The sequence below is a fragment of the Ammospiza caudacuta genome, chromosome 24 (assembly GCF_027887145.1).
Source record: "Ammospiza caudacuta isolate bAmmCau1 chromosome 24, bAmmCau1.pri, whole genome shotgun sequence".
NCBI lineage: Eukaryota > Metazoa > Chordata > Aves > Passeriformes > Passerellidae > Ammospiza > Ammospiza caudacuta.
The window spans coordinates 2419736-2447333 of NC_080616.1; the positions used below are offsets into that span (position 1 = coordinate 2419736).

At 48.5% G+C, this 27598-nt stretch overlaps 1 protein-coding gene across 2 annotated transcripts in view; it reads left to right on the top strand.

Annotated features, from left to right (window-relative positions):
• PPP1R12B (protein phosphatase 1 regulatory subunit 12B) overlaps positions 1-27598 on the top strand; it is a 137030-nt gene that overhangs the window by 85377 nt on the left and 24055 nt on the right. Inside the window, exon 19 of one of the 2 annotated variants that reach the window (XM_058819583.1) lies at positions 393-437. In XM_058819583.1, the coding sequence (XP_058675566.1) occupies positions 393-437 (45 nt within the window). Of the gene's footprint in view, positions 1-392; positions 438-17805; positions 18355-27598 lie in introns of those variants that run through there. The other variant, XM_058819584.1, reaches the window with a different exon arrangement.

Consider the following 27598-nt stretch of genomic DNA (forward strand, 5'->3'; position numbering starts at 1 on the left):
TCAATACCAAGATCTTCTAAATGGCCATTAGGACACCAAACCAGACCTGATAATTAGCCAAAAGCATTTGGATTGGCATTTCTTTTGACAGAAGTTTTCCTAACATTAGCATCAAATAATTTTTTTCACTGAAAGGATGTTAGGGACTGGCACAGGCTGCCCAGAGCAGTGGTGGAGTCACCATTCCTGGTAGGGTTCAAAACACACACAGACATGGCACTTTGTGCTGTGGTGGAGTTGACATGGTGTGTTCAAAGGTTGGACTTGTTGGTCTTGGAGGTCTTTTCCAACCTTAATGATTCTGTGATTCTATAAACAAGACATTATCTTCTTGGGATAAAGTTTTGTTGTCTCCAGAGCTGCCTAATTTTATTGTTTGCCTTTCTTCCTAGGATGAAGATGAAGTTGATGGAAACGAGGAAGTGAAGGAAACTCGGGTAAGTGAGACCATGTATCTGAATCACTGATGTGTCACTCTTGGGTGTTGGTGGCAGAGTGTTCTGTGCCTTTCACTCTTGTCTGTAAGAGAGTTCAGGCTCTGCTCAGGAGTATGAACAGGCAAGTAGCTCCAAGCAGCAATTTCCTTACTGATTTCTCTTGTGAAAGATGAGGTGTATCTGCAGAGTGGCCTGAGCTCAGTGTTGGCTCCTGGGGAGCTGCACAGGAGTTGTGGAGCCCGGAGGGAATGCAGCAGTGGGGCTGCAGTGCTGGGGCAGTGGGATCCCAAGTGTCCTGGGGAAGGTGTGACCCTGGATCTTGGAATCACTGCTATTTTGGACAGAATGTTTTGTATTTCTGGAATCTGCTCTCCTGTCTCTTGGATTTGTTTTCTTGTGGGAAACGGTCTTTGCAAGCAGCACGTCAGAGGTTGTTCAGTGTTCCCCTGTTTTTGCAATAGTCTCATCCTTTGAGGCCCTTTCTTTCATTTTATAATAATTACTGAGTCTTTCCAAATTGCCTTGGTTTCCTTTGGTTTTGTTTGTCTTTGTCTGAAACACATTTGAGCCTGACAACATGACTGACTCTGACAATGTCAAAGCTAAATACATTTCCAAGCTATTAAAGTGCAGTGTGGAAGACCTGGGAGAAGCAGCAAATGTAAGGTTGCATAGGGGTCAGCCTGCTTGTGGGATGTTCCATTTTTGCTGGGAAATGTTGAATGTGGAGGAGCCTTTCCCTGTACTTTGCAATACAGTAGAGTGCTTGAAGCATCATTTAGTTGGAATTAACTGGTTCTTTGCTGAAATTTGGCAATAACACTCTTCAGACTGTGTTTTTGTTTTCATTCTTGCAATATTCAGTCAGAATGCGGCAAAGTCACGGCGAGCCTTGCTGGGGCCAGAGCCTCACGTGGTGCTGGGATGGTGTTTAGCATGTGTTTATCTTTCCATGCCAGCCCTTGCTTTCCCAGTGCTTACTTTGCACTTTACTCCACTTGAAATGTGAGATATTCCTGCTCACAGAAGCATCACCTGCTTCAAGGAGGCCAGCTCTTCCCACAGGAGTTTCTGCTCATCATAGTGCAGAGCTTCTTGAAATCCTCACTGAACCCTGCAGCAAAGACTCGGCCATTTATCGTCATTAAAATTGTTTTGACATTTCTGCTGCCTCACAGTAAGACTGAAGGAGGGGAGTTTTGTAATGTGTAAAAGTAATAATCATAATAGGGACACCTTGTTTCCAGCAGGCATGTTTGGGACTTGCTGGGAATGTCTTGTTCTTCTGGGAAGTTGTTCCAGATTACCTAAATTAAGACAAAAGAGTAGCTGAGGCTGCAGGTTTGGAGGCTTCCTGGAGTCTAGTTCTAAAATTGCTGAGGATTTTATTGAGCACAGTCCTCACTGCTCATGTAAATGGACAAGCTGCACTTCGGGAGAACCCAGCTGCCCAAAAATTCAAGGTCACCCTGTCTCTTACAATGAATAATGCTGGTTTTCCCCAAATTAACAGCAAGGATTCCTTTTGCCTAACACTTCATGTGATTTTCTTGTGGGATCCATCTAAAAGCAGAGGAACTTCCTTTCAGTTCCATCATCCCCTTTGTGCAGGTGCTTCATGGCACCAGTACCATGATTTCTTATGCACCCAACATATCTTAGACCTGGGTCAGACTCTCCTCCTACTCTGCTAGAGTTGGTTTTCCCATTTTCCCAGTCCTCTTGTTTTTATCCAGTTCCCAGTTTATTTTCTTGAATGCATGTCTCCAGCATCATGTCGCTTGGTCAGGTTTATTTGAGATCCAAATCAGAGATTTCTGTCCTAACTGGCCATCAGTTTGGCAGGAATCATGGAACAGCTCTCTGGTTTCAGTTCTAGTGCCAATAAGAAAGTACAGTTAATAATCATTAATTCTTCAGTAACTATAGTTCTGGAATGGCAGGTGCCAAATGTCACCAGGTTGTGAACTTGAAGTCTGGAGTGTCCCATTTTAGTAGCAGAACCCCAAATAATCAGATTTTGTGGGAACAGTTGCATTTTTCCTCCAGTGTTTATATCTTGGCTGATATCAGGATGATTTTCATGGAAGCCAAAAAAAGAACTTGCTTGAAATCCTTCCTCCAAGCTCTGCAGTGCAGGAGACTAACACAGAAAAGGTAAAGGCAGTTTTGGGAAGGAAAAAAAAGGAGCAAATACATGTTGTTCTAATTCTCAGAAGTGGATGAATTATTTTGGCTGAGCTCATGAGCACCAGAGTGGGAAACCAGCCCAGACACTTTGGCTGAGCTTTAGCAACTGAGAGGTCTCATAGTGGGATGTGTCAGTGTCCTCCATGTGTTCTGCTCCCACCCCAGCTCCCTCCTTGGGACACAGACTGCCTGGATGCACTGTGGAAAGTTGGAAGAGGAGACAAAATTTTATTGTGGAATAAATGTTCAAGGGTACAAGGACTTCAGCTGGAAAAAGCCTCTGGGGAAGCAGCGTTAGGAGAAGTTTTTTCATGATTCCAGTGGGAAGGAGCTGCAAAGGAAGGAGTTTTTGTGTGGTCTGGGGAGACCTGAGCTCAAAACAGAGGTGGGGAAGAAGCTTGGCCACAGTCTTGTCTCTGTTTCTCAGAAAATAAAAATTGGGAGAGTCAAAAGCTCATGTTGTACCCAGACTGAGCTGGGGGGAGGCTGGAGCTGGGAAACCTTCCCTGTTCCCTCAAGCCACTGACTGCAGAATGCCAGTGGGAATTCCTTGGTGAGGCCAAATGCAGCAGAGCCAGTGTGGGCAGAGATCCATGGGCTCATCTGGGATGCAGCAGGAGGATGATGATGATGAAGAATAAAGAGAATGTTCCGGTGTTCCATTTCAGAGCAGGTTTTCTTTATCCCTGACTCTGCTTTCTTTGATTTGGTCCTGACTTAAAATAATGGAATCCATTACAGACTGGTTTGGATTGGAAGGGACCTTGAAGCCCATCCAGTCCCACCCCTGCCATGGGCAGGGACACCCCCACTACCCCAGGGTGCCCAGTTCAACCTGGCCTTGGGCACTTCCAGGGATCCAGGGGCAGCCACAGCTGCTCTGGGGAACTTCTGCCATTGCTGTTGCACAGCAGGAACAATTAGAAACATAAAGTATATTTTAAATGAGAGAGCATAGAGAACAAGTAGAAAATGTTTATAATAATTTAAAGGATTGTTTCTCCTTGCAGTTCTCTGCTGGAGCATTACAGATGTGCCTCACCCACAGGAGAGTTTGTCAAAGGAAAACTTTAAATTCAGAGGAAGACACTGAGTGTTGTGTTCGTAAAATAACAATTTCTGAGCAGTAAAAGTATCAAACAAAATGTCTGTTGTCATGAACTGCCTTCAGGACAGTCTGTATAGCCCAGTATAAACCCCAGACACACTAATGGAATTAAGTTTTATGGAGGAATAGCACTGAAACGTTTGATTGTGAATTACAATTGCAGTAAGTGGATTAAATAGGCTCCATTCCTGTCTCCCTGTGCTTTGATTTATGGAATGAACCAGGCTCACTCTGGTTTGTAAATAAGTGTTCTGCCTACTTGTACTGGTACCATGAAATCACCAGATGCAACTGGATACCAATATAAATTAAATTTCTGTCTTAGAAGGGCTGAATTTCCAAGCTTAATTCCACAAGTTCTAAGGGAGGACCAATGAACTGGAAAATTCGTTATACAAACTCAATGTCTTAATGTTATTGCTGATTCAGAGCTATGACCTGGGAGTCCTGATTTTGGTGTGCCCTATTTTTCACCTATATTTTTGCTTTTAGTTCCACTTTATCCCTCCACAGAGGCTTCAGTTCAGCTTTTGTCACCATGCTGTTTGGCTTTCTGTGAAAGATGGATGTGATGAATAACTAGAAGATCAGGAATAGCTTTTGTTAAGTGCTTTGTGAATGTGCTGTGGTAGCCAGACTGGGTGTACTGGGAGTCCCCAGTCATTGCTGCCCCTTTCCCAGTGCCATGCAGCCATCCCTGTGCCTGTTCACTGTGTTTGGGAGCCAAGGAAGGCTCAGAGTCCTCCACTTTCAGGGCTCACATTGCCTAATATGGTAAGGTATGTCTGCAGGAGCTGAGCTGTTTCGCTGGGATACAAGGGAAAGTTGACCAGTAAAGGAGCAAAATAGGTGAACTTCTGGCCAGCTGATAAGAAACTGAAACCCTTTCAATCCAGACAGTGCTGTATGGTGGTGCTCATCCTCTGCTTCATTGCTGCAGACCTGGGGTCCCTTCTGGGGATGAAGGATATGAGTATTTCCCCCTGGTTTTACCCTTGAATGTTTATTTCTAGAAGAGATGTGGTGTGATGTGGGAAGGAAACCATCTGGCTCCTGTCCAAGGGCACGTAGATGGCACTATGCGTCACTTGCATCATGTAGTTAAATTGGAGAGCATTTAATTCTGTGTAACATAAGGCTGGCAGAGATTGGCTCTGTTTAGTCCTGTTTATAAACAAATTGCTCTAATGGGCTGTGTATGCTGCAAGGAAAGATCTTTAATATGTATAGCAATATGAAAGAGCAGCAAAGTGCTGCAGGAAGGAGCAGGAGCTGAGGCTTTGCCATGGAGTTGGACGTGGTGAAGAACGTCCTCAGTGTGTTCAGAGTGCCCTGGGTGCTCTGGGAGGTGAAGGGGGCAGACAGCACAGAAATTAAAATTCATTCTGCAAATAATACTACAAAAATGCTTCACATCTGCACAGAGGATTTGCCTTGTGAGTCTCCAGCCTGGTGTGCTTGTGTTGGTTTTTCTTAACCTCAGTATGTGGAGGAGGGCACCAGCCTGGGTGGCTGCTCTCCATGCTGGTACAGCACTTCACTCCTCAGCCTGGCTCTGAGCACCAGTTTACAGCTCTGGGAAAACATTGTTTGTGCCTAAAGCCAAGTGACCCAAGTGGGTTATGTGACTACAGGGTTACAGCTAAATGCCTTCAGGTGAATTCCTCTAACTCACCAAGTTGCTGAATTAGGAAGGATTAGGAAGGTGTAATGTGAAGCAGTGATGAGGATGGGGATGGGTAACACAAAACCAGCTCAAAGCCAATCTGTGAGTCCTGGGAAGATGAAGCAAAACAGCCAGTCCTCCAGGAGTGATTCCCAAGGTCACAAACTCATAACTATTTAAGGTAACTTTATGCTGTAGCATCTTGTTAGAAGATTGCTGTCAGCCTTGGGGTGCAGTCTGAGGTGATTGATCCTTCTCAGTTGTTGGTAAGTCATTCCCCTGCAGCCATGGGGCTGGGGTTGGCCCTGCAGCAGCCACCCACAGCTCCCTTGGCTGCTGCTGGCATTGCTGGGAGGCCTGGGCAGTCAGTTCAGCTGATCCCAGCTCAGCCCAGGCTCCTTTTCCTTTGCACCCATGGCAGCTGTTGCACAGGGTCCTGGGATTCTCCTGCTTTCTTCCCAGAAGGAGCTGGGAGCAGTGTGATGGACAGGGTCATAACAGGATCCATGACACGTGTGTGCTTCTCTCCAGTGCTGTGTGCACACAGCAGAGCCACTGCAGGAAATGGGAGTGCTCACTCCAGGGTGAATGTTACCCCAGAACCACCAGCCTGAGGAGCAGCATTGCTCCTGCCCCATATCCCAGAGACAGAATAAATCTCACCATTGTTTTATGTCTGTTTGTAATATTTGACTTTTTATAGGTTAACAATGTGTGGTTGTGCTTATACATGTAACAGAGCATCCCACCACTTTTTGTGGGAAACTGTCAAAATCTGTCTCCTTGTGACATGTTCAGAGCTATGGAAAGGAGTCTGTGACTGCTGAGCTGCTTGGAGCAGGTTCTGAGCCCCTCTGGGAGCTGATGATCCCACCTCAGTGTCAGTCATCCACTGGGCTGGGGGAGGATGTCTCTCCTGACATGATTGAAGTCATCCTCCAAAAAATCTGATCTGCTGAATTAAAATTCCTGCCTGGAGCAGTGGATATCTGGGTGGGCTGTGTCGTGGTGACACAGGGTCTGCCCTGGAGAAGGGGATTGGGGACAGTGGGGGGGCTGCAGCACTGTAGGAATGTACCCCCTGTTTACAGAGTGACCAAATTATCCTTTGTCTCCTAAAAAGGGAGAAAAGCCCAGAAGTTTCTCTCCTCAATTAGGGAAAAAGACACCTCATAGGACCTCAGGGGTTTCACCTCAAGGATAGCCACCTCAAGGATAGCCAACTGGACAGGAGCCAAAAAGTTCTGCCTAAACAATTTACTAGAAAAATAAACTAATTGCTTTTGTGGGGTGTTTTACCAGGAGCAAGAACCTCTTGTCCTGGCTCAGTTTTTCTCTGTAAAGAGCTGTGTTATTTTGCCTTTTATTAAAACTTTTCTGTTTCCAACACTTCCAACACAGAAGCCATCCTGCTGATTTTGTGCCATCTGAGGTGGCTGAGCTGTCTCAGGTGTGACATAGATCTCCAAGGGCTCATAGGACCTGGCTTGAGGAGACCCCATATCACAGCACATGGAGTTGGGGTGTGCCATGCCCAGGCTCTGCTGTCTGGCCCTTCTCCCTAGTGTGAGAATCTGCATCCAGTTCTGGGGTCTCAGCACAGGAGGGGTGTGGAACTGCTGGAATGAGTCCAGAGGAGCCCATGGAGCTGCTCTGAAGGCTGGAGCCCCCCTGCTCTGGAGCCAGGCTGGGAGAGCTGGGGGTGTTCACCTGGAGAGGCTCCAGGAAGATCTCAGAGCCCCTTCCAGGGCCTAAAGGGGCTCCAGGAGAGCTGCAGAGGAACTTTGGACAAGGGGGAATGGCTTTCCACTGCCAAAGGGAGGGTTAGATGGGATATTGAGAAGGAATTAATGGCTGTGAGGGTGGGCAGGCCCTGGCACAGGGTGCCCAGAGCAGCTGTGGCTGCCCCATCCCTGAAAGTGTCCAAGGCTGGACAGGGCTTGGAACAACCTGGTCAATGAAAGATGTCCCTGCCCATGGCAAGGGGTGGGATGAGATGAGCTTTAAGGTCCCTTCCAACCCAAACCATTCTGTGACTCCAGCATTCTGTGGATGTTTCTCTCTGGCAAAGCCAGAAGCTGGTTGTCCTCATCTCCTGCCATCCTGGTGCCATCCCCTGCAGGCTGGTGCCATCACACATTTATGTAGTCAATTATTTATCTCCCAGACATGTCCAGAAGGAACAAAAAGCAGAAGCTGTATTGCCTCATGGCTAGCAGAGAACTAAGGATTAATCTAAATTTGTTTGGAAAATTGGAGTCAAATTCTCTGGCAATAATATATCATTTGGAAACAACCACTGTAGGACAAATGGTATGTTGCTGTGATATAAGTGGTGATGTGGTTTGTCCCTTGTGTCTCTAAAAGGTCACTTTTTGTTCAGAGTTTATATTCTCCCACATGCCTCTCTTCAGAAAAAACCCCCATGTTTGGAAAGTCATTGTTCGTTTTGTGCTCTTGGACATGGACTTCCTCCATGTAAGTGACATTATGTGGCATAAGCTGCTCCATTGTTTGGTGTGTCAAGATGTTGAATCCTTAAGCTGCAAAACTTCTTCTGGCAGGAATTTCCCACCTGCTCTGGTTAATTTACACCTCATTCCTCATTATAGGGAACCAAAAGAAAGATGGAGAAAGACTTTTTACAAGAGCATGTAGTGACAGGACAAGGTGAAACAGCTTCCCACTGTCAGAGGAGAGGTTTAGATCAGGTCTTGTAAGAAATTCTCCCCTGTGAGGGTGGGGAGCCCCTGGCACAGGGTGCCCAGAGCAGCTGTGGCTGCCCCTGGATCCCTGGAAGTGTCCAAGGCCAGGTTGGACAGGGCTTGTGGAATAGTGAGGGGTGACCCTGCCATGGCAGGAGTGGAACAGGATGGGCTTTGAGGTCCCTGCAAAGGTCCCTTCCCAGGCCATTGTGATTCTGTAGTAGGTACCTACCAGGTACCCAGTGCTGGCTGGGTTTGAGTGGGTGTTTTACCACATAGGTTGACTTTTAATTGATCTTAGATTTCATCCTTGGCAGAGGACATGGCCCTCTGCACCACAGCGTGCTGCTGCTGAGGGCTGGTCAGAAATGGGCTGAAGCACAGTTAGGTGACAGTGTGCTGAAGTTACAGATTTGCCTGGCCAGTGGCACTGGGACATTGTTGTGTGCCAGCCACTCACTTCCACAGCTGAGCTGGCAGACAGGTTTTACAGCCATGGGTACAGAGAATCTGATCAATGCAGATAAAGAGCAGAATGCATCATGACTATTGTGAGGGCCCTGAGATTTTTATTTCTCTATGTCATATTTTGGAAAGTCCCTTAGCTTGAAATAGCTGTTTCCATCTGGTTCTTGTACTGCTGTTTGCTTTCTCAGCTTCTCTGGCATGGCTGTTCATAGCTGTGCAAATTCTTGTGTTCCTCCTTGTAAGAAACCTGGGTGGGTAGAGAGAACCTGTCAGGAAACACTTGCTGAGTGCAACTGCCAGACAACTTCCCCTGGGAAATAATATGTTCCAGCACTACTTTATCCTTTAATGGTTGGAATTGAATGAAATCAATTGATTTTTTGCATAAGCAGTGCTCAAACTGGACTTGTGAGTGGACAGAGCAAAGCATCTCCCTGGGTTTGCTGAAGCCTGTCCAGAGAAGGGCAGCAGAGCTGGAGCAGAGGCTGGAGCACAGTTCTGATGAGGAGCAGCTGAGGGAGCTGGAGGGGCTCAGCCTGAAGAAAAGGAGGCTCAGGGGGCCCTTCTGGCTCTGCACAACTCCTGACAGGAGGGGCAGCCAGGGGGAGTTGGGCTCTGCTCCCAGGAAACATGACAAGAGGGAATGGCCTCAAGTTGAGACAGGGGAAATTCAGGTTGGTTATTAGGAAAAATTTCTTCCTGAAAGGTCTGGTCAGGCCCTGGCACAGCTGCCCAGGGCAGTGGTGGAGTGACCATCCCTGGGAGTGTTCACAAAACATGTGGGTATAGCACTTGGGACATGGTTTAGTGGTAAACATGGCAGTGGTGGGGGAACAGTTGGACTCATTGGTTTTGATCCTGTGATTCTCTGATTTTATTGTGATGCTTTTTTTGAACGAAGCACAATACTGAGTTCAGGAAAGAGCCAGGTTTTATGTGGACATGAAGCAACCTCTCCATAGCCACCAGGCCAATCTCTGGTGTACAGACCTGGCCAAGATTATGACATGACAATGGGCAGTGCTGGGGTTGCCTCAGGGTTGTGCCCATGGCTACATTTACAGCCTGAATGGAATCCTGTCTGTGATCTTAGAAACATTTCTATTTTGCAAATGTGACACATCTGTCCCCTTCAGCCCTTTGTGGTGCTGGTTTGTTGTTTCTGGTTATTGCCACTGTGGCCACCCATTTCTGTAACCTCTCACCATCAGCCTGTGCCAGGGCAGGGTCAGGCTGGGTATCAGGGAAGGTTCTTCCCCCAGAGGGTGCTGGCACTGCCCAGGCTCCCCAGGGAATGGGCACAGCCCCGAGGCTGCCAGAGCTCCAGGAGTGTTTGGGCAGCGCTGCCAGGGATGCCCAGGGTGGGATTGTTGGGGGGTCTGTGCAGGGCAGGGGTTGGGCTGGATGGTCCCTGTGGGTCACTTCTGACTCAGGATATTCTGGGATTCTCTGAAATACAGTTTAATGACACATTCAGAGGGGGAACATGAACATCTGTGGGCTCTCTCAGAAGCATTTCTGCCTTTGATACTCTCGAACTGTGGGTTTGTCTGCCCCCTCCAGGCCCTGTCTCAGGTTCCCTTGCCTTTGCTGTACAAGTGCAGATGTAGATTGGTTTACTGGGCTTGTCCTGAGCATTATCTTCAAATGATGATGAACTCAAGACAGTGAAACATCTCCCTCTCTGCAGCCTTTGCTTTAGATCCAGTTCTCCCCTCTGCAGTTAGGGATGTCCCCAATGGGGTCAGTGAACAGCCCAGCTTCTCATCCTGCTCTACCTGCTAGATTTGAGTGTCTAAGACACCTTTTCTTCCAAAAACTCAACTTTGCTCCATAGAACTGCTGGAAGATGTTTCTCCTGCATGCAGAATGGGGCACTTGCAGGTGCTAAAGTGATGTTTCCCTGCTGAGAATGCTGCTTTTTGAACTGTCTTCACCCTTGCTCTTCATTGCCTGTATTTATAAGAAAGGAAAAATAAAAAAACTGAAATTTTACATTTAAAATGTGCTATTCTCAGCCCCCACTAAATGATCTGCATGTGCTGCTCAGTGCTAATCCAGGTGTGCCTAATGCATGGTGCGTCCAGCTTTTTTGTGATAAATTTTGAGATGGGAATAAAAAGTGGGAGAAGAATGATGCTGTAGATGCAGTTACAGACTCTCAGCTGCTGTGTGTGCCTGGAGGAGAGGAAGACCCTTTCCTTCTTCTCCCTGTCTGCGTGGCACCCTGGCAGATGTGCTCCTGGGAACCCTGGCCTGGGCCCTGCAGATGGAACTGTTCCCTCCTCCAGTTCAGATTCCATTTATGGAAAACTCCAGCAGAGCCTGCACATCCCATTTACAGAGCAGCTTCTGCCTGACCATGTTGCTTTGCTCCAGTCCTGCAGCCCAGCCCAGCATAACCCTGACTGCTTCTGCAGTGCTAAATAAACCCTGCAAGCTCTATTTGACCCTGGTGAAGCTTGAGGTTGATTTAAAAGTCATTTATTTACAGTAGGGTTTATATATCATGTACAGTTGTTGTGTGGCAGTAGCAGTAGTAATAATAATAATATTAATAATTTGAATTATTAAATCTTGAGATACAAAGTTCCATTAAATAAGCTAAATCAAATGCCCAGAAGTACAAATTGTAGACTAGAGTACGAGTCATGTTTTAATAACTTATTTTAAAGGTGATATGTGTTGGCCTTGTTAGTGCTAAAGGAATTCATATATGTGTGTTTATACATCTATATACAGACAGTTCCTTGGCTCTTCTGTACACACAGTTCCTTGGCTATACTTGCTGTATAGCACATTAATTTCTATAATCCAGCAGCTCCTCAGCTGCCCATGACTATACCCCAGGAATAAAAAAATCTGTATTTTGGAGCCAGTTTTAGTTCTCTTACTGTTCAAATACATACTTGGTCAAAATTACCTGCTCAGGTTCCCCAGTGTCATGAGAACATGACTGTTAATAAGCAATGCAGAGGGGAAGAGTGGAGCTGAGTTACATTTTTTAGGTTAAAAAAGACCAATTAAACACAGAAAACAACCAACCAACCAACCAGTGCCATCAACCCCTGAGCTGGAGTCCAGTCCTTCTCCTGCTCTGTGAGTATCTCAATAACCAAAGCAGAAAATCCTTGTCAGGAAAGCCCAAAAACACCACCCAGAACACAGAATAGGTGAGAAGACTTGTGATATTTTCCACACTTAACAGCACTGTGATTTTCTGGGTTCTGTGGTCACTTTTGAAGATTGGCTTTTGGTCCCATCCCCTGGGACAAGTGACTGTGCTGCCAATTCCAAATTCACTCATTATGCACCAGAATGGGCAGTTTCTCTCCATAATTTCTTTGCACAGAATGGGATGGGTGCAGTGAATGAAGAGGTGAGAGCAGGAGGCTTAACAAGGCTCAACCTTTTCCTTCCAATGAGCTCCTTTCCCAATGGATGGGATGGGATGGGATGGGATGGGATGGGATGGGATGGGATGGGATGGGATGGGATGGGATGGGATAAGATAGGGTAGGATAGGATAAAATAGGATTAGGATAGGATAGGATAGGATAGGATAGGATAGGATAGGATAGGATAGGATAGGGACATTTTACTACAAGATCCCATATGGAAAGAGCAGTGACTGGTTCCCTGGTGCAATGGCCCCCTGGGTGTAACCCCTTCTCTGGCTGTGCAGCCCTGAGTGCTGAACCAGAGCTGTTCCTGGCTGTTGGAGCCACCCTTGGGCTGGTCATGGCTCATCCTTGGCATATTCCAGCTCTTGCTCTGCTCTGGGTGTAAGGGGAGGAGGTTCCTGTTCCAGGACAGAGGCAGGGACAAGGGGGACACGAAGGATGGCTGCTGGTTTGGGCTGAAGGAAGCACCAATATAGGACACCCTGAGATGATGCCAATCACAGGATCATTCATCTTTGCCCACTGTTGCAAAGGGGAGGTGCAGGATTGTGGCACTATGGATTTCAGTTTTGTGAGCCACTCCAGTGATAGAAAAGCATTGGAAATCGAATTCTGACTCTGCTCTCTAGAACCCATGAGGGTGGTTCAATGGTAAATGGTTTTTTATGTTTAAACTGAGTTTCCTGCACAGATTGCCCAGAGAAGCTGTGGCTGCCTTGTCCCTGGAAGTGTTCAAGGCCAGGCTGGAGCAGTCTGGTGGAAGGTGACCCCGACCATGTCAGGGCTTGGAACAAGATGAGCTTTAAGGTCCTTTCCCACCCAAACCATTCCAAGGTTCTCTTTTTTTTCTGGATATTTTACAAAACTGCTTTATACCTAGAAACATTATTTTCTGGACATATAATGACTTTGTAGCCTGACTCTTGGAAACAACTGCCAGATTATTTTGTTCCATTTCTCCAGAGAAGTGGCATGAGAATAAATGCAGTGTTACAGTTGATTTAGGTACTGCATAAAATTACAAATTTCAGTGATTCCCTGGACCAGCACATGACTCCACAGACAAACAGCACATTCTGCTCCTGCGGTGGGAAACCCAGAAGGGGAGGATTGGGAAGATTTGTTTACTTGAAGAGCAAACAGCTGAACTCTGTAGGAGGTGCCAGCAGGTATCAGAAGTGTTAGGAGTGGCATGAAGCAATTATGGAGGTTCTTGCTTCTCAAAGAAGAGTGAGCAAAGTGGGCTCAGTGATGGGCTGAGAAGGGGCTGAAGGAAAGGAGGCTCAGGGGAACCTTCTGGCTCTGCACAACTCCTGACAGGAGGGGCAGCCAGGTGGGGGTCAGGCTCTGCTCCCAGGGAACAGGAACAGGAGGAGAGGGAACAGCATCAAGTTGTGCCAGAGAAGATTCAGGTTGAAAACTGGGGAAAATTTCTTCTCTGAAGGGGTGGTCAGGCCCTGGCACAGACTGCCAAGGGCAATGGTAGAATCAGCATTCCTGGAAATGTTCAAAATATGTGTGGATGTGGCTCTTGGGGGCATGGTTTAGTGGTAAACATGGCAGTGGAGGGGGAATGGTTGGACTCAAAGATCTTTTCCAGCCTCAGTGATTCTGTGACAGGTTCAAAGGAAAACATGAAGCCTGCTGCCTGCCTCTCCCTGTTCTGCCCCTCCAGCTGGGTTGTAGCTCACAGGTAGCTGTGCTGCCCCATGTTCTTTTATCACAGGAGGAGGTTACAGCAGGGGCTGTGAGAGCCCAGCCTCAAAGGCTCAGGACCACAGTGCCATCAACCTGCTGCTAGCCCTGAGGCCAGCTGGGAAGGAAGAGACTGAATCCTCCCAGTCTGCAGATCAGGGTCCAAGGGGCCTGCTGGGAATGGTGCCTAGGAGTGCCCAGTGGTACCCAGAGGAGCTCAGTGGTACCCAGAGGAGCTCAGTGGTACCCAGAGTGCCCAGTGGTACCCAGAGGAGCTCAGTGGTACCCAGAGTGCCCAGTGGTACCCAGAGTGCCCAATGGTTCCCAGAGGAGCTCAGTGGTACCCAGAGTGCCCAGTGGTACCCAGAGTGCCCAGTGGTACCCAGAGGAGCTCAGTGGTACCCAGAGTGCCCAGTGGTTCCCAGAGTGCCCAGTGGTACCCAGAGTGCCCAGCAGTTAGTTTAGCAGATGTAGGCAGGGAGGCCCTGGGGGAAGGCCACAGTGCTGAGAATGTCCTGGTGCTGTGTGGGCCCAGTTTGTGTTTTCTGCCCCAGCTGAGCCCTGTGTAGCTGGAGACACCACTGTGCTCCCTGGGATGTGCCTGCACCTGGAGATAGAGGAGGTTTGGCTGCAGATGAAAGAGCTCAGCTGGATGGGAAGGAATTCAGTGAGGTACATGGTAAACCTGGTGTGAAAAATGACAGCTAGGATTTTAAGGAGATAGTTTTGAGATAATTTGTTCCAAAAATACCAACTACTGTCATTCTTCAAGTTGTGTTAGAGTTCTGCTCTCCCAAGAGGGCTTCTCCTCCTCTGCACTCAGGGAATGTGCTGTGGGCTTGCATCATCCCTGAGCATCACTGCAGCTCTGGCTTCAACTCCCAGATTTGTTTCCCATTTTTGTCTGCTGCAGGTTGGAATGTTGCAGCACTGCTGACATTTGTTTTACCAGCATCATGTTCTGTAGGTGAAGATTTTCAACACAGATAAAAAGGGGGTGTGTATTTTCCTCTCAAATATTCAGCTCAGGGTTTCATCCTATTTCTGCTACATCATTTTCCTGCATATGAATTCTCCTGTCTAACTAATTTTAAAAATGGAGTACAAACACAGGCATCATCACCAGAGGAAGGGAGAGGACACACATCTGAATGGGAAAGGAAGTAACAGAATCTGCTGAGCTGGAAGGAACCCACAGGGACCATCCAGCCCAACCCCTGCCCTGCACAGACCCCCCAACAATCCCACCCTGGGCATCCCTGGCAGCGCTGCCCAAACACTCCTGGAGCTCTGGCAGCCTCGGGGCTGTGCCCATTCCCTGGGGAGCCTGGGCAGTGCCAGCACCCTCTGGGGGAAGAACCTGACCAATTTTTGGGTGAAGGTGTATGAAGAGTGATAACAGCCAAGGCCAAACTCTAACTATGGGAAAACACTCTTTCCTATGAATATGGGAAAGACACAATGCTGTAGTATAGTTGTGCTGCTATAGTCTAAGGTGAGAAGAAACTTTAAGGTGATTTTGTCCAGAAATAGGCCAGAGCATGAGGTCAGCATTCAGACAGCCTTGGGGGATTGTGTGCAGTGGTTGTGGAAATGCTCATGGAAGATGATTTTTGTGCATGTCTTTCTGAAAGTTGTATAAATATTCCTTATAAAGTATATAGCAGCACAGCTAAAGCATGGACCAGCCTGGTACTGACTGAGGAATCTCCTGAACAGACAGGAACAGTCAGATCTAAACAATGACCTTGAACATGACAGAGCTGAGGCTGTGAGGAATAGCAGCACTGTGAAGGAGAGTCATGTTTCATAATTCCACTGGGGACTACTTGAAAGTAAACTGTACAAACCAGCAGGAAGAAACCCCTAAATCAGGCATTTGTTGGAATAATGCTGAAACCTGGTGTGTTTTGCCATATTGCCTCTCTTGCTGCTCTCTGTGTCCTGGCTAATCAAGCCTCCCCCTCTCTCTAAACTGAGTTACTGTCCACCAAGCTGTATTAATCAGTCTGGGTGAGATCTACACTGGGTCACTAAATAATTAGTGTGGAATGGCTCAGGGTGTATTTTGGATTTGGGCTGTGAGTTCTGTACCAAAATGTTGATTTTGGAGCTTTCCTGCCCCTCCTCAGCAGAAACGTGACTGTGGAGGGATGGGAGAGTGGTTTATTTGGGACTGGATGGGAGGGGAAGCCAAACACTGCAATTGAGAGCTGTGTAGCTCCACCTTGGTGATTAAGCTGGGCTTTGTCAGCCCTGGAGCTGGGATTGGGACACTCCAGTGCACCACCAGCCAGTTTGCCCAGTTTCGCTTACACTGTTTTGAAACTCCAGAAACTGAGACTGGTGTGAAAGGATCACCCTGTGTGCAGGGGCTATAAATATGCCTCTGAAGCATCTGAATTACCTCGTTGTACAGCAGAGTTGGGCTCCAGGTACAGGGAGGGGTGTGATGAGTGCAGCAGATGGAGGCTGGAAAGATCCAGGTCCTGCCCCAGCCCTCTGGAGCAGTGGGGTGCCTCTCACTGCCTGCTCGTGTGTCTGGACTTCATTTCCTTACCTTGAAAGGGGAATACAGAGATATTACCAGGCAGAATTAGACCTCTCCTAACCCCTTTTCCCCTCTCCTGCAGTCAGTGGATGATTAGTCCCCTCCCTCCTTGTGAAGAGATACAGAGAAACCTGATATCACTGTGACTTTCTTAGAGCAGGAAAATCTGGCAGCCCCACTCCTGCTCTCCCTGGTTACACAGTGATGCTGCTTTGCCCCTGAAAAGTGAAGATGCTGGATGGCAGGAGGAATTACTGTAGCTGCTATTCCAAGTCCCTTCCCCAGCTCTGTGCCAGTTAAGTTACTCAGGTGCCAAGCAGGGTGCAGAAAGGAGCAAGATTTCAGAGCAATGCAGAGTGGGATAATACTCTTAAAATACTTTAATATTGATACTATTCTGCACTTCACAGAATAGTTTGAATGGGAAAAGACCTTAAAGCTCATCTCACTCCACTCCACTGCCATGATAGGGACACTTTACACTGTCCTAGGTTGCTCCAAGCCCCTTCCAGCCTGGCCTTGGTAGGAAATGTTTGATATTAAGCAGATGTGAAGCTGGAGCAGGACAGATGCTGCTGATGCAGTGACAGGACAGGCACCTGCTCTAAGGGACCCGGCCTTGACAGGGGAGTTGGACTGGATGATCTCCAGAGGTGCCTCCCAACCCCAGCCATTCTGTGGTTCTCTGTGGTTATGTGAGCTGGTTTGAGGCATTTTTCAGGCGAACATCCCATGGGCCCATTGCAGTGGGACACGAGGGACACACGCCCACCTTTGCAGGGAGCCATCTCACCCCTTCCAGTGAGCTTGGGCAGAGCTGGGCAGAGAGAGGGGAGTCTGGGAGAGGCACGTGCTCCCCACACCCTCTGTCCTTTCACCCGAGCTCCTCTCCCTCCTCCTTGAAAGGCTCCCTTGAACCAGGGTACATTACACAAGCTCTGCCGCCCTTGCACAGCTCAAACAGGCTTGTGAGCAAACAACAGAAATCTTGTTGTGCTGTCCAAGTGTGTCCTCCCTTTCATGGCATGAGCTGCTTCGTGGCCTTTAAATCATCTCCCTTTGTTGCAGCCGCACACAACTTCTGGAATTTAGCCTCAGCAAAGTGCTGTCAGCTCACCTCCAACATCCCACTCACAGCCCACCAGGCCTCAGAAGCTCGAGAGGGATTTTCTCTTCTCTCCCTTCCTTTTTTTTTCATTTTTTCTCCTGCCCAAATCCTAAAACCAATCCCAAGCCCAATTTGGCAGCCCAAATCCCAAGCTGAAAGTGAATCGCTGCTGCTGGCTGCCCTCCAGCATTCCTCTTGGAGCGAGTCAGGATCTGGAATGTCAGAATGTCAGGAGGCAGCGGCGGGAGGGAAGGGACGGGAGAAGCCTGTGCGTGGGTAAGGGCGCCGGAGGGGGGAGGAGGAGGAGGAGAAGGAGGATGGAACAAAACCCAACTTCAGCTGGACTGCCCCTTTCCAAACCAGCGTTTGTTCCTGATTTATGCTTTTGTGTTTCACTTAAAACGTGCGGCTCCATGCAGCAGGGGCAGAGCTTGCGGCCGCGCTCCGGAGTAAATCGGGGTTTGCTTTTCCTTTCCTTTTTTTAGCTTTTTTTGGCAAAAGCTTCGTGTGTAGATATACCCAGCCAGTTTCCAGCTCTCTCCTTGAGCCGGGAGTTTCTGCCTGCTGCACTTTTGGGGAGAGGTTGATCCCCCTGGGCCCGAGGCAGGGGAAATATCCTTTTGCGGAGAAGCCGGGACGGGGCCCAGGCAGTGAGGCTGGCACAGAGCAGCGCCCGGCACTGGAGCACAGCGAGTCCTTGACACCTTCTCTGCTTCTGCTCGGACAAGAAACCTTGTGGAGCCTCAGGTCTTCCTGCAGCAGATTAATGCCTAAAATTATACACCCTAAACAGGAGGGTTTAATTACCAGAGCTGTGAATAGTTTAATTAGTTTGTTCTGACCTTGGAAGAAGGACCTGCCCAGCACCGTAGAGCGACAGGAGAGCACGCCTGGTGTTGCAGCTCAGAGCCTGCGAGGCCATGTCGTCCCTGTACAGCAGGAGTAAGGATTACACTCGCAGCAGGAAGTCTCAGTCAGACTCTCCCCCGTCCTCTCCTTCCCCGATCGCAAAGACTCTCAGAGTAAGCAGCTTTTTCCTTTCTGTATTCCCTGCTCAGCACATGATCTGGGCACAGCCCAGTGCTGGTGGTTTGTTGTCTTACCCTTGGAGACCTGTGCCTGTGGTTTCCTTTGGAAAGAGGATGGTTTAAATGAAACTTTGGATGGTGCCTCTGCAGCAACAGGTTTTAAGCAGCTGCCAGAGTCCCTGCACTGGGATTAGCTGTGTTAGTTGTGGAGGGAATTGCTGGGATGGTAGTTTCCACCTATCCTGAAACGTGGCTTGCCTGGTAGGCTGTTGCTGGATGAAAACCTCCCTGGTAAAAATGAGGCAGAACCTGACCAGCTTGTTAAACTGCACTTTTTCCATAAACACTTTGATATCGCTGGTGAAACAAGGTTTATGTTCAGCTTTCACCCCTGGGGCTGAGCTGGCCGGTGCTGTTGTTCAGTAATTTCAACACCACAAAAAAATTGAGTAAGACCACCTGTTGCAGGAGGCAAGTCAAGATAGTTACCTGTACTCCCCAAACCAGAGCTGTATCCTCCTTTCCCAAGGTGTTGGAAAGTTGGGAATGCTTCCCAGCAATGCTGCTGCTAACTCCTGTCATGGGAGAAGCTGTCACAAAGCCTCTGGGTCTGTATGATTGTGCAGGCAGCCTCTTCACCATCAAGAAATATTATCATGCTGGAGTCAAAGCCTGGAGGAATTAGTTTTTAACAGCCAGGCTAATTTTAAACGGGAGCATTAAATTAATTCCAGCACTGGTATTTGCTCAAATCAGATATGCATTGCCTGCTCTGTTGGAAGGGACAGATCTCGGTCTGGAAAAAGTATTGCCCGAAATACTTGATTTTTAACTCACTGCTGTGGCATTAATGGAAGCAGTTCCTGACCTAGGGAACTTCAGCCTCAAGGCTTCTGTGGCTGCTGGTTGCCCTGGGCTGTTAACTGCAATCAGGAGCAGGTGGTTCCTTCCTTCTGCAGCTGTAGTGGCTTTGGGATGGTTCAGATAATCTAAAACTCTCCCCCATGGGCTTGGCTGGGCTTCCCTCATCAGTTTAAGCTCTGTGCTTACCACTCCTCCCTAAAGGGCTGCACTGCTGATCACCAGCCTGGTAACAGGTGGGGAACCATCCCAGTGTGCTGGAAATGGTTTCATTTCTTTCAAACCTCAAGTTTTTAAGGTCAGGCATGTTCAGACTGACTCATTTCTCCCTCTTATGCATCTGGGCACATGAGTGAGTGACAAACATCTCACAAGAGCCCTGAGCTGTGCCTGGAGCAGATGACAGGAGGGGCTGGTTTCTCTGTCCAGAGCCATGGGGGGACTGCAGAGCTCCTGAGGGTCCCTGAGTGTTGGAGAAAGTGCTGGGAACTCTCAGGTGGGTGGAGGAGGTGCTAATTTCTCTCTCCATCACCACAATGAGATTTGCAGGCTCCTGGGGAGCTGTGGGTATCGGAGAAGGAGGTGGGAGTTCTCAGGTGGTTACAGAAAGGTGCCAGGTGGGAATGAGGGCCTGGAGAAGAGCTGCTTGTTAGTGAGGTTTTGATGAAAGCCAACACACAAGCACAGAAATCCTTGCAGTGGTAAGGCAGTGCCAGCTGTGACTCCACAGCATCTGCAGGGAAAAACCAGGTGGGGAATGCAGCAGCATGGACTCAGTCAGGGTAGGAAACAGCCCTGGTGCTATCTGGGTTATGGAAATAGCCCATGCCTTAAAAGGCTGATTAGGGCAGGAGTGACTTCAGGCTAAAATAAGGATCTGAGTTAACTCTTTCTCCAAGACAATGTAAATTTGCCATGAGCAAGAGAAGGGAGTTTGGTTTACTCTGGGTTTCTCCCATGTGTTTGTTCCTCCCCACCCACTGCCCCATGCCCACAGTCACAGGCCTGTGCCACGAGGAGCCACCACCCTTCATAAAGCAGGTAGGAATGTGATATCTTGGGGTCTTTTATCTTTCCATGCAGTCCATTGACACCAGCAGAGCTGTGGGCTCTGAGCAGGGCTGTGAGCTCACACAGGCAGGCAGGAGCCTCACACATGGTGCACACAGGGAGAAAACTCCTGCAGAAGCAAAGGAGGTTTGACTGGTCAAGTTGTCACTGCCAAAAGCTCCACCAGATGTCATTTGCCCAGCAGTTTCCTGTGGCATCCCCTATGCACCTGCACTGCTGCTTCCTTAGGAATGCCCCTCCTTAGGAGTTAGGATAATATTGCCTGGGCTTTTTCCTCCTTTGATTGATGGGAAGTCCCCAAATGCACAGCTGAGGAAGGGAGCACTCTGCAGTGAACTCATGCAATCCATGAGAGGGAATATCCCTGCACAGGAGCTTCTGGTGACAGTGGGATGGGGTCCCTGTGCCAGGGCAGCACTGTCCCATAGCCCTGGGACCACCACAAACTAAAATACACAAATCCTGTTCAATCCCCCAGGGTAAGTGTTGCTTTAATGAGGATGTTCCTCAAAAGAGGAAACCCAAACCCCTTTGAAATCAGTTCAGATGGTCCCAATATTTGGCACAAGCTTCAAGTGTTTGGCAGTGGGTACCTTGTCATCATGTTTTGCACCATAGTGATTTAGCTTGAGGTTTCTCCTCCTGAAAAAAATAATTTTCACTTCCAAGAATGTAATAGGCATCCAGTGGCATGAAACCTGTTGTGTGCATCTTTGTAACCCTTGTTCTTCTCCACAGCTATTGGTTAGGTGGGAAAACGAAGGTGAAGGAGAATGCATGCTCCTAACTTTCTGCAGAGATTCCAATTGCAGCTTTTTATTTGTTTTCCATCTCTTTGTCAAACCTTCCGCTTTTATATAAACTGCTCCTTCTTGATTTATTAGCTGATATTTTTTGCTGTAAAAAAGACCATCAAGATTTGAAATTGTCATTGATGTGTGTGGGCTGCTGTTTCAGTAGTGGCTGTCATCACTTAGAATCCCAGAATAGTTTGGGTTGGAAGAAATCTTAAAGCCCACATTGTCCCATGGAAGTCCCTTCCACTTGCCCAGGTTGCTCCTAGCCCTGTCCAGCCTGGGCTTGGACACTTCCAGGGATCCAGGGGCAGCCACAGCTGCTCTGGGCACCCTGTGCCAGGGCCTGCCCACCCTCACAGCCAAAAATTCCTTACCAATAACCCCTCTAACCCTGACCTCTGGCAATGGGAAACCATTTCCTCTTGATCTGTCCCTCCAGCCCTTGTCCAAAGTCCTTCTCCAGTTCTCCTGAAGCCCCTTTAGGCACTGGAAAGGGCTCTGAGGACTCTCTGGAACCTTCTCCAGGATGAGCATCCCCAGCTCTCCCAGAGGGGCTCCAGGCCTTGGGGCGGCTCCGTGGCCTCCTCTGGGCTCTCTCCAGCAGCTCCAGCTCCTTCCTGTGCTGGGCCCCAGGGCTGGGGCAGCTCTGCAGGTGGGGCCTCACCTGAGCAGGGCACAGGGGCAGAATCCCCCCTGCCCTGCTGCCCCCTGGGGGATCAGCCCAGCACAGGGGGGTCTGGGGGGCCAGAGCACGGGGCTGGGGCTGAGCTTCTGATCCACCAACACCCCATGTCCTTCTGATCCACCAGCACCCCCATGTCCTTCTGATCCACCAATACCCCATGTCCTTCTCATCCACCAGCACCCCCATGTCCTTCTCCCCAGGGCTGCTCTCTCTCCATTCTCTGCCCAGCTCAGTTGTGAAGTAGCTGCTTGATGGTTGTTACTCACTCCTCAAGAGAGACTGTACAATTCTCCTTGTTCTGTCCATGCTCACACTTTCACTGCAAGGCTCTTCCCTCTGATGTTAGACCCCTCCCTTGTTAAGCCACCTTCAGAGTACATTACCTGAGCTTTCCAGCTGAATCTTCTCAGGAAGATCTCAGCAATAAAGCTCTAAGTGTATGCAGTGGTCTGCACTGATTTATTCTATTCAGCCTTTCATTGGAGCATCTGAAGGAGCCGTGCTGGGTGAAATATGGGATGTAGGAGCATCACCTTTTAAGGGCCGTATGTTTGCAGCGAGTCACTTGATAGCAATGCTTGTGTATAAAAAGCAGCCATTCCCAAAGCAGTGTCTGTGTTAAGGAGCCCCACATGAGCCTGAGCTGCTCTGAGCAGGGCTCTGAGCACTGATTGCCATGGCAGCAAATGCACCAAGGCTGCCACGCTCCTGTGCACACGCACGGCGGGAAGGCAAAGCCAATCTTGCAGCAAAAGGAAAAGCTAATGCACTGAAATGTGAGTGAGTGACTGAGCTGCAGGTGCTCAGCATGCAAATCACACTGACAGGGTTGGTGTTAATGTTTCAGTGATCATAGAATCACGGAATCCCAGAATTATTTGGTTTCAAGGGACCTTAATGCTCATCTCATCACCCCCTGCCATGGGGGAGGGACACCTCCCACTAGCCCAGGTTGCTCCAAGCCCCATCCAGCCTGGCCTTGGACACTTCCAGGCATGGGGCAGGAAGAATTTCTTCCTGATATCTGATGTAAATCTTTCCTCTCTTACTTTAAAACTGTTCCCCCCACTTGTCCTGTCACTTGCTCATGTAAAAAGTCAATGTCCCAGAGTGCTGGGAGATCATTACAAACGCCTGCTAGGATTACAGCCTTCCTCCAGTTTGGAACAGAAATGTGTCAGAGGGTCAGTTTTTGCTCTGTGGTGTTTTTGCAACAGGTTCCATCCCTTTCAGATATTCCTGGTCACAGGTTTATTCTTACATGGGGTTTTCTGCTATGAATCATTGAACTTGCTGTGCTGCCACTGCCAGTGTATTACAGAATAGAAAGTGTTATGAAAATATTTTTCCATGAACCTTTACCTTCCTGGGTTTCCATTTAGTGGCTTGGACCCGTTTGGTTGTGATAAAAGTGATGCTGCATAAATTGGAAGAGGATCAAATTTAGGTTGTGTCATGACAGTTTCTGTCTCATTTCTGGATTGCTGACTAGTTACACAGTGTTTGTGGAAATGATTCCCTTCTCTCCCAGCAGCCAGCAAAAAATGTGGGATACTGAAACTTGAACTTTCAGGCAATTAACCTTTGTCTGTGTTCTCCAGCACCCTGCTTTGTTCTGTCTCTGGTTATTCCTGCAGCAGAGTGTTTCTCAGATGGGTATCAGGATGAAATCCTTCTCCCTTGTTTGTCCTTGGGTTTTTTTTTATTGAGTTCTCCTCTGTAAATGTCCATATCTGGAAGCACATTGGGAACTTGTGGTAATTCCCAGGGCACCACCCATGAGATGTTCCCTGCTGTGACTCAGTAGCCAGACGATGCTCCTGCATCTGGATGAATAAACAAGATGGTCAGGGCATTGCTGTGACCCATGGGCTGAACAGCCTCTGTCCCTGAGGCTGAAGTTCCTTCAGCTCTCCTCCCTCCCCAGCAGCAGAATTGATCCAAGCCAAAGCTGGAGCAGGGAGGCTGTTAACTGTTAAAGGCTCTGAGGGTCATGGATGATTTGGAAAGGACCTGATGTAACACCTCAGCCTCATTTACAGCTCCTGTTTGACCCTCAGCTGCCTGCTCAGAGGTGTTGCCTTTGGAGAAGCTGGTTAAGCAGTTGGAGAGCAATCCCTCAGGATAGCTCAGCCTTGGAACCACGGCTCATTGCAGGAGGTCACAAGGTCAGGGGCAGCCTGAGGTTCCACCAGAGCTGGGAATCAGTTGGGACTTTGAAAGGGATGAAGGGAGGAGGAGAAAAAACAATGCCCTTATTTTGAGTCAGTTAATGGTACAGCCACAAAACCAGGGACAGAGAGAGGGGGAAGTGCTGCAGGATGGGAATGAGCAGCCACAGGAGTGATGGGGAGAGTGGGTGGAACCTCTGTGAGAGCAAACCACTTCATCCTGCTGAGCTGGAAACCAGTGTCTGCTTCCCTGCAGGGGCCCACTAGAGTTCTGGTTTTCATAAAATGAACACAAACCCATCAAAAATAGGGCTGGAAGAGACACAGAGCCCAGTTTATCCATTTCCCTCTGTACTGGCTGCTCTACTTGTGCTCTTCATAGGTGGTGGTGCAGAGAATCATAATCATGGAATCATTAAGGTTGGAAAAGCACTCTAAGATCACTGAGTCCAGACATTAACCCAGCACTGCTGGGTGGGCATCATTCTCTGCTCCCAGGTGAAAAGCAGCAGGACAAGACAAAATGGCCTCAAGTTGTGCTGAGGGAGGTCCAGGTTGGATATTGAGGAAAACTTCCATGAAAAGGTGGTCAGGCACTGGCTTAGGCTGCCCTGGGCAGAGATGGAGTCACCGTCCCAGGAAGTGCTCAGAAAACATGTGGATGTGGCACCAGGGATATCACACCTGGGGACATGAGTTAGTGGTGAATGTGGCAGTGCTGGGATAACATTTGGGTTTGATGGTCTTAGAGGCTTTTCCAGTCTTCAGAGTTCTGTGATTCCCTGATTTCAGTCTTGCTCCATGTGCTGCCTGTGCCCACAGTGCTGTTGTGGGAATGTGGCTGCTGCCTCAGGAGCTGTTCACTGAATCTTGGAGTGAACTTCACACTGAAAAGTTGCTGGTTGGCTCTGGCAGCTCTCTCCCTCACTGCTGCTTCAAGAGTATTCAAATCCCTAATGAAACATCTGAGAACATCCTGCCAGAGGTTTTCAGGGCAGGGAAGGGGTTCCTGCAGACCTATGGCATTCTCATCTGGAAGAAATTTAGGAGTAGAAATCTTTTCCTCTCATGTCACTTGGCCGCTCGGTTTTTATTTCCACATGTCTGGAGAGTTTTGTCTAAGATCACGTCGCTTTGCGAAATTAAATTTTTCACCAATAAAATTTTATCCCTTAGAAAAGAAGGGAAAAAGGGCAATGAACCCTGGGTTTCAGAACTATGGCCTTTCCTAAATTAAAATACTATCCAGCCTGATGTTTTACATGGTGAGTTTTATCCCCAAGAGACAATGGGAATAAACTGCAGCTGCTGGAAAGCCCATGGTCTATGAGAGAGTTTTGGAGCACAGAGCCACAGGCTGGCCATGGTACACATGACAACTGTTCCAACTGTAGTTTGTTTGGGATGGCAGGAGATGTGGCCATCAGTCCCTCACAGCCCTGGATGTTTGTTTCTGATTAAATATGTGCTGTTTGTACTGAAAACGATGGGATCTGCTGCAGCCAGCTGCCAAAGCCACTATTCCATCTTGGAGAAGCTTTTAATGTTATGCTTCAGTAAAAGCAGTTTTTCTTAAGCAAAGTTTATTGATTTATAGTTTGAGAAAACATATTTTGCATCAGGCTTTGGGGAGTTGGAGGTTACATGGAGGTGGTTTGGCTGCACTGGATTATTAATCATATCCAAGGATTTTGGAATCCTTGCATTTGCACGCTTGCAGGCTCAAGCTGGAAGCAGCACATCCATCACTCCAGTGGAGCTAACAGGATGCTGCACAAACCACAACTCTCAGGTCAGAGGAGCAGCTTTCTGAGGGAGGCAATGACCTCAAAATAACTCTCAAAAGTAGAGTTCAGCCAGACCTTCGAATTATTCTGCGCCCACTGAAAAACTAAACTTGATCCCAGCCATTCCTGCTGGGAGTGACAAATGCAGCTGGAGGGGAACACCGACCTGAGCTGTACCCACTGGGGATGGTCTGAGGTGTCCCAGGCAGCCTCCTCCTGCCTTCTCTTCCTTCCAGCTCAGCTCTGGCTGCGCTGCTCCTGGAGGATTCCTGTCCTCAGCAGTGTCCTGCTCTGCCCTGGTACAGCCTCACATCAGTTCTGGGGGGGCAGTTTTGGGCACTGCAAAGTAAGAAGGATCTGAAGTTGTTGGAGAGTGTCCAAAAGAGGGACACAGAAATAGGGAAGGGTCTGAAGGGGCCACACGAGGAGCAGCTGAGGGCACTTGGTCTGTTCACCCTGAGGCCTGAGGGTGCAGCTCTGATCTCTGCTCTGTATGACAGGGACAGGACCCCAGGGAGCAGCTGGAGCTGGGCCAGGGGAGGGTCAGGCTGGATCTCAGGAAAGGTTCTTCCCCCAGAGGGTGCTGGCACTGCCCAGGCTCCCCAGGGAATGGGCACAGCCCCGAGGCTGCCAGAGCTCCAGGAGTGTTTGGGCAGCGCTGCCAGGGATGCCCAGGGTGGGATTGTTGGGGGGTCTGTGCAGAGCCAGGAGGTGAGCTGGATCCTCATGGACCCCTTCCTGCTCAGGATTTGATGCTCCTAAGAGGGGGAGGGTGTCCTTTGGAACACACATCAGCCTGGAGCTCATGTAGGGGTAGCTGAGCTACGTAACTGCAGGAACATAGTGACTTTTGCTTATAAAAGGGAAAGAACCCCAAAACCAGCTGGCTTTATTTTACATTTACTTTCTAAAATAAACACAGCTCATCAAGAGGATATTTGCCAGCACAAGAATATAATTTGAGGGGTTTCTAAAACTTCCCCTGTTGCTTAAAGAAGGACAGAGCTGGAGCTGTGCCCCTGCATCTCATTACATGGTGGTTAATTAATCATAGGCATTGATCAGGATTTCTGAGAGAAAACACACCAAAATAAATTCCTTGACAACTCTCTTAAAATAGTGTAAATAGTCCTGAGATTGGCCAGTTGGATATAGAGAAGTATAAAATGTTCCCAAAGCATCTATTTTGTTTCCTTTTCTTCCTTGTTGTTTTTTTTTTTTTTTCTTTTTTCTTGAAAAAAATGTAAATAGTAGGGAATTGTGCCTTCACTGGCTCCAACCTCAGCCACAGAATGCAGTTGGAAGCAATTAGGGCAGTTTCTGCCTTGGCAAAAGCAGCAGCCAATCCCCCTTTTGTCACTGCAGTTCAGGGCTGTATTTTATTGAAACCTTCCATGAGGAATTTGGTTTAAATTATTCATCACTGAACTCCCAACAGCTGCAAGATTTTCTGGTTTTTGAGGGAAGGCTCCTGCCCTCCACAGTCCAAGTGTATTTGTAAAATCAGTCCTGGATGGTATTCCTGGCACAAGGCAGCATCCCAGCACCTGGGTAGGTGGAGCCACAGCCAGTACCCAGCTGTGCCTTTCCCTCAGACTGACCAATGTCAGCACCCTGAGAATCTCTGGCAGTGCCCCAGGCCAGGTTGGGCAGGGCTTGGAGCAACCTGGGATAGTGCAAAGTGTCCCTGCCCATGGCAGAGGGTGGAGCAGGATGAGCATTGGGGTCCCTTCCACCCCAAACCATCCTGTGATTCCATGGTTCTGTGGTGTTCTTCGCCCTTTTTCTTGGGTCCCATCTCAGATCCTGCTGATTTTCCAGCCCTCCTGGGTTGGATGATCTCTGAGCTGGCAAAATGGGCTGACC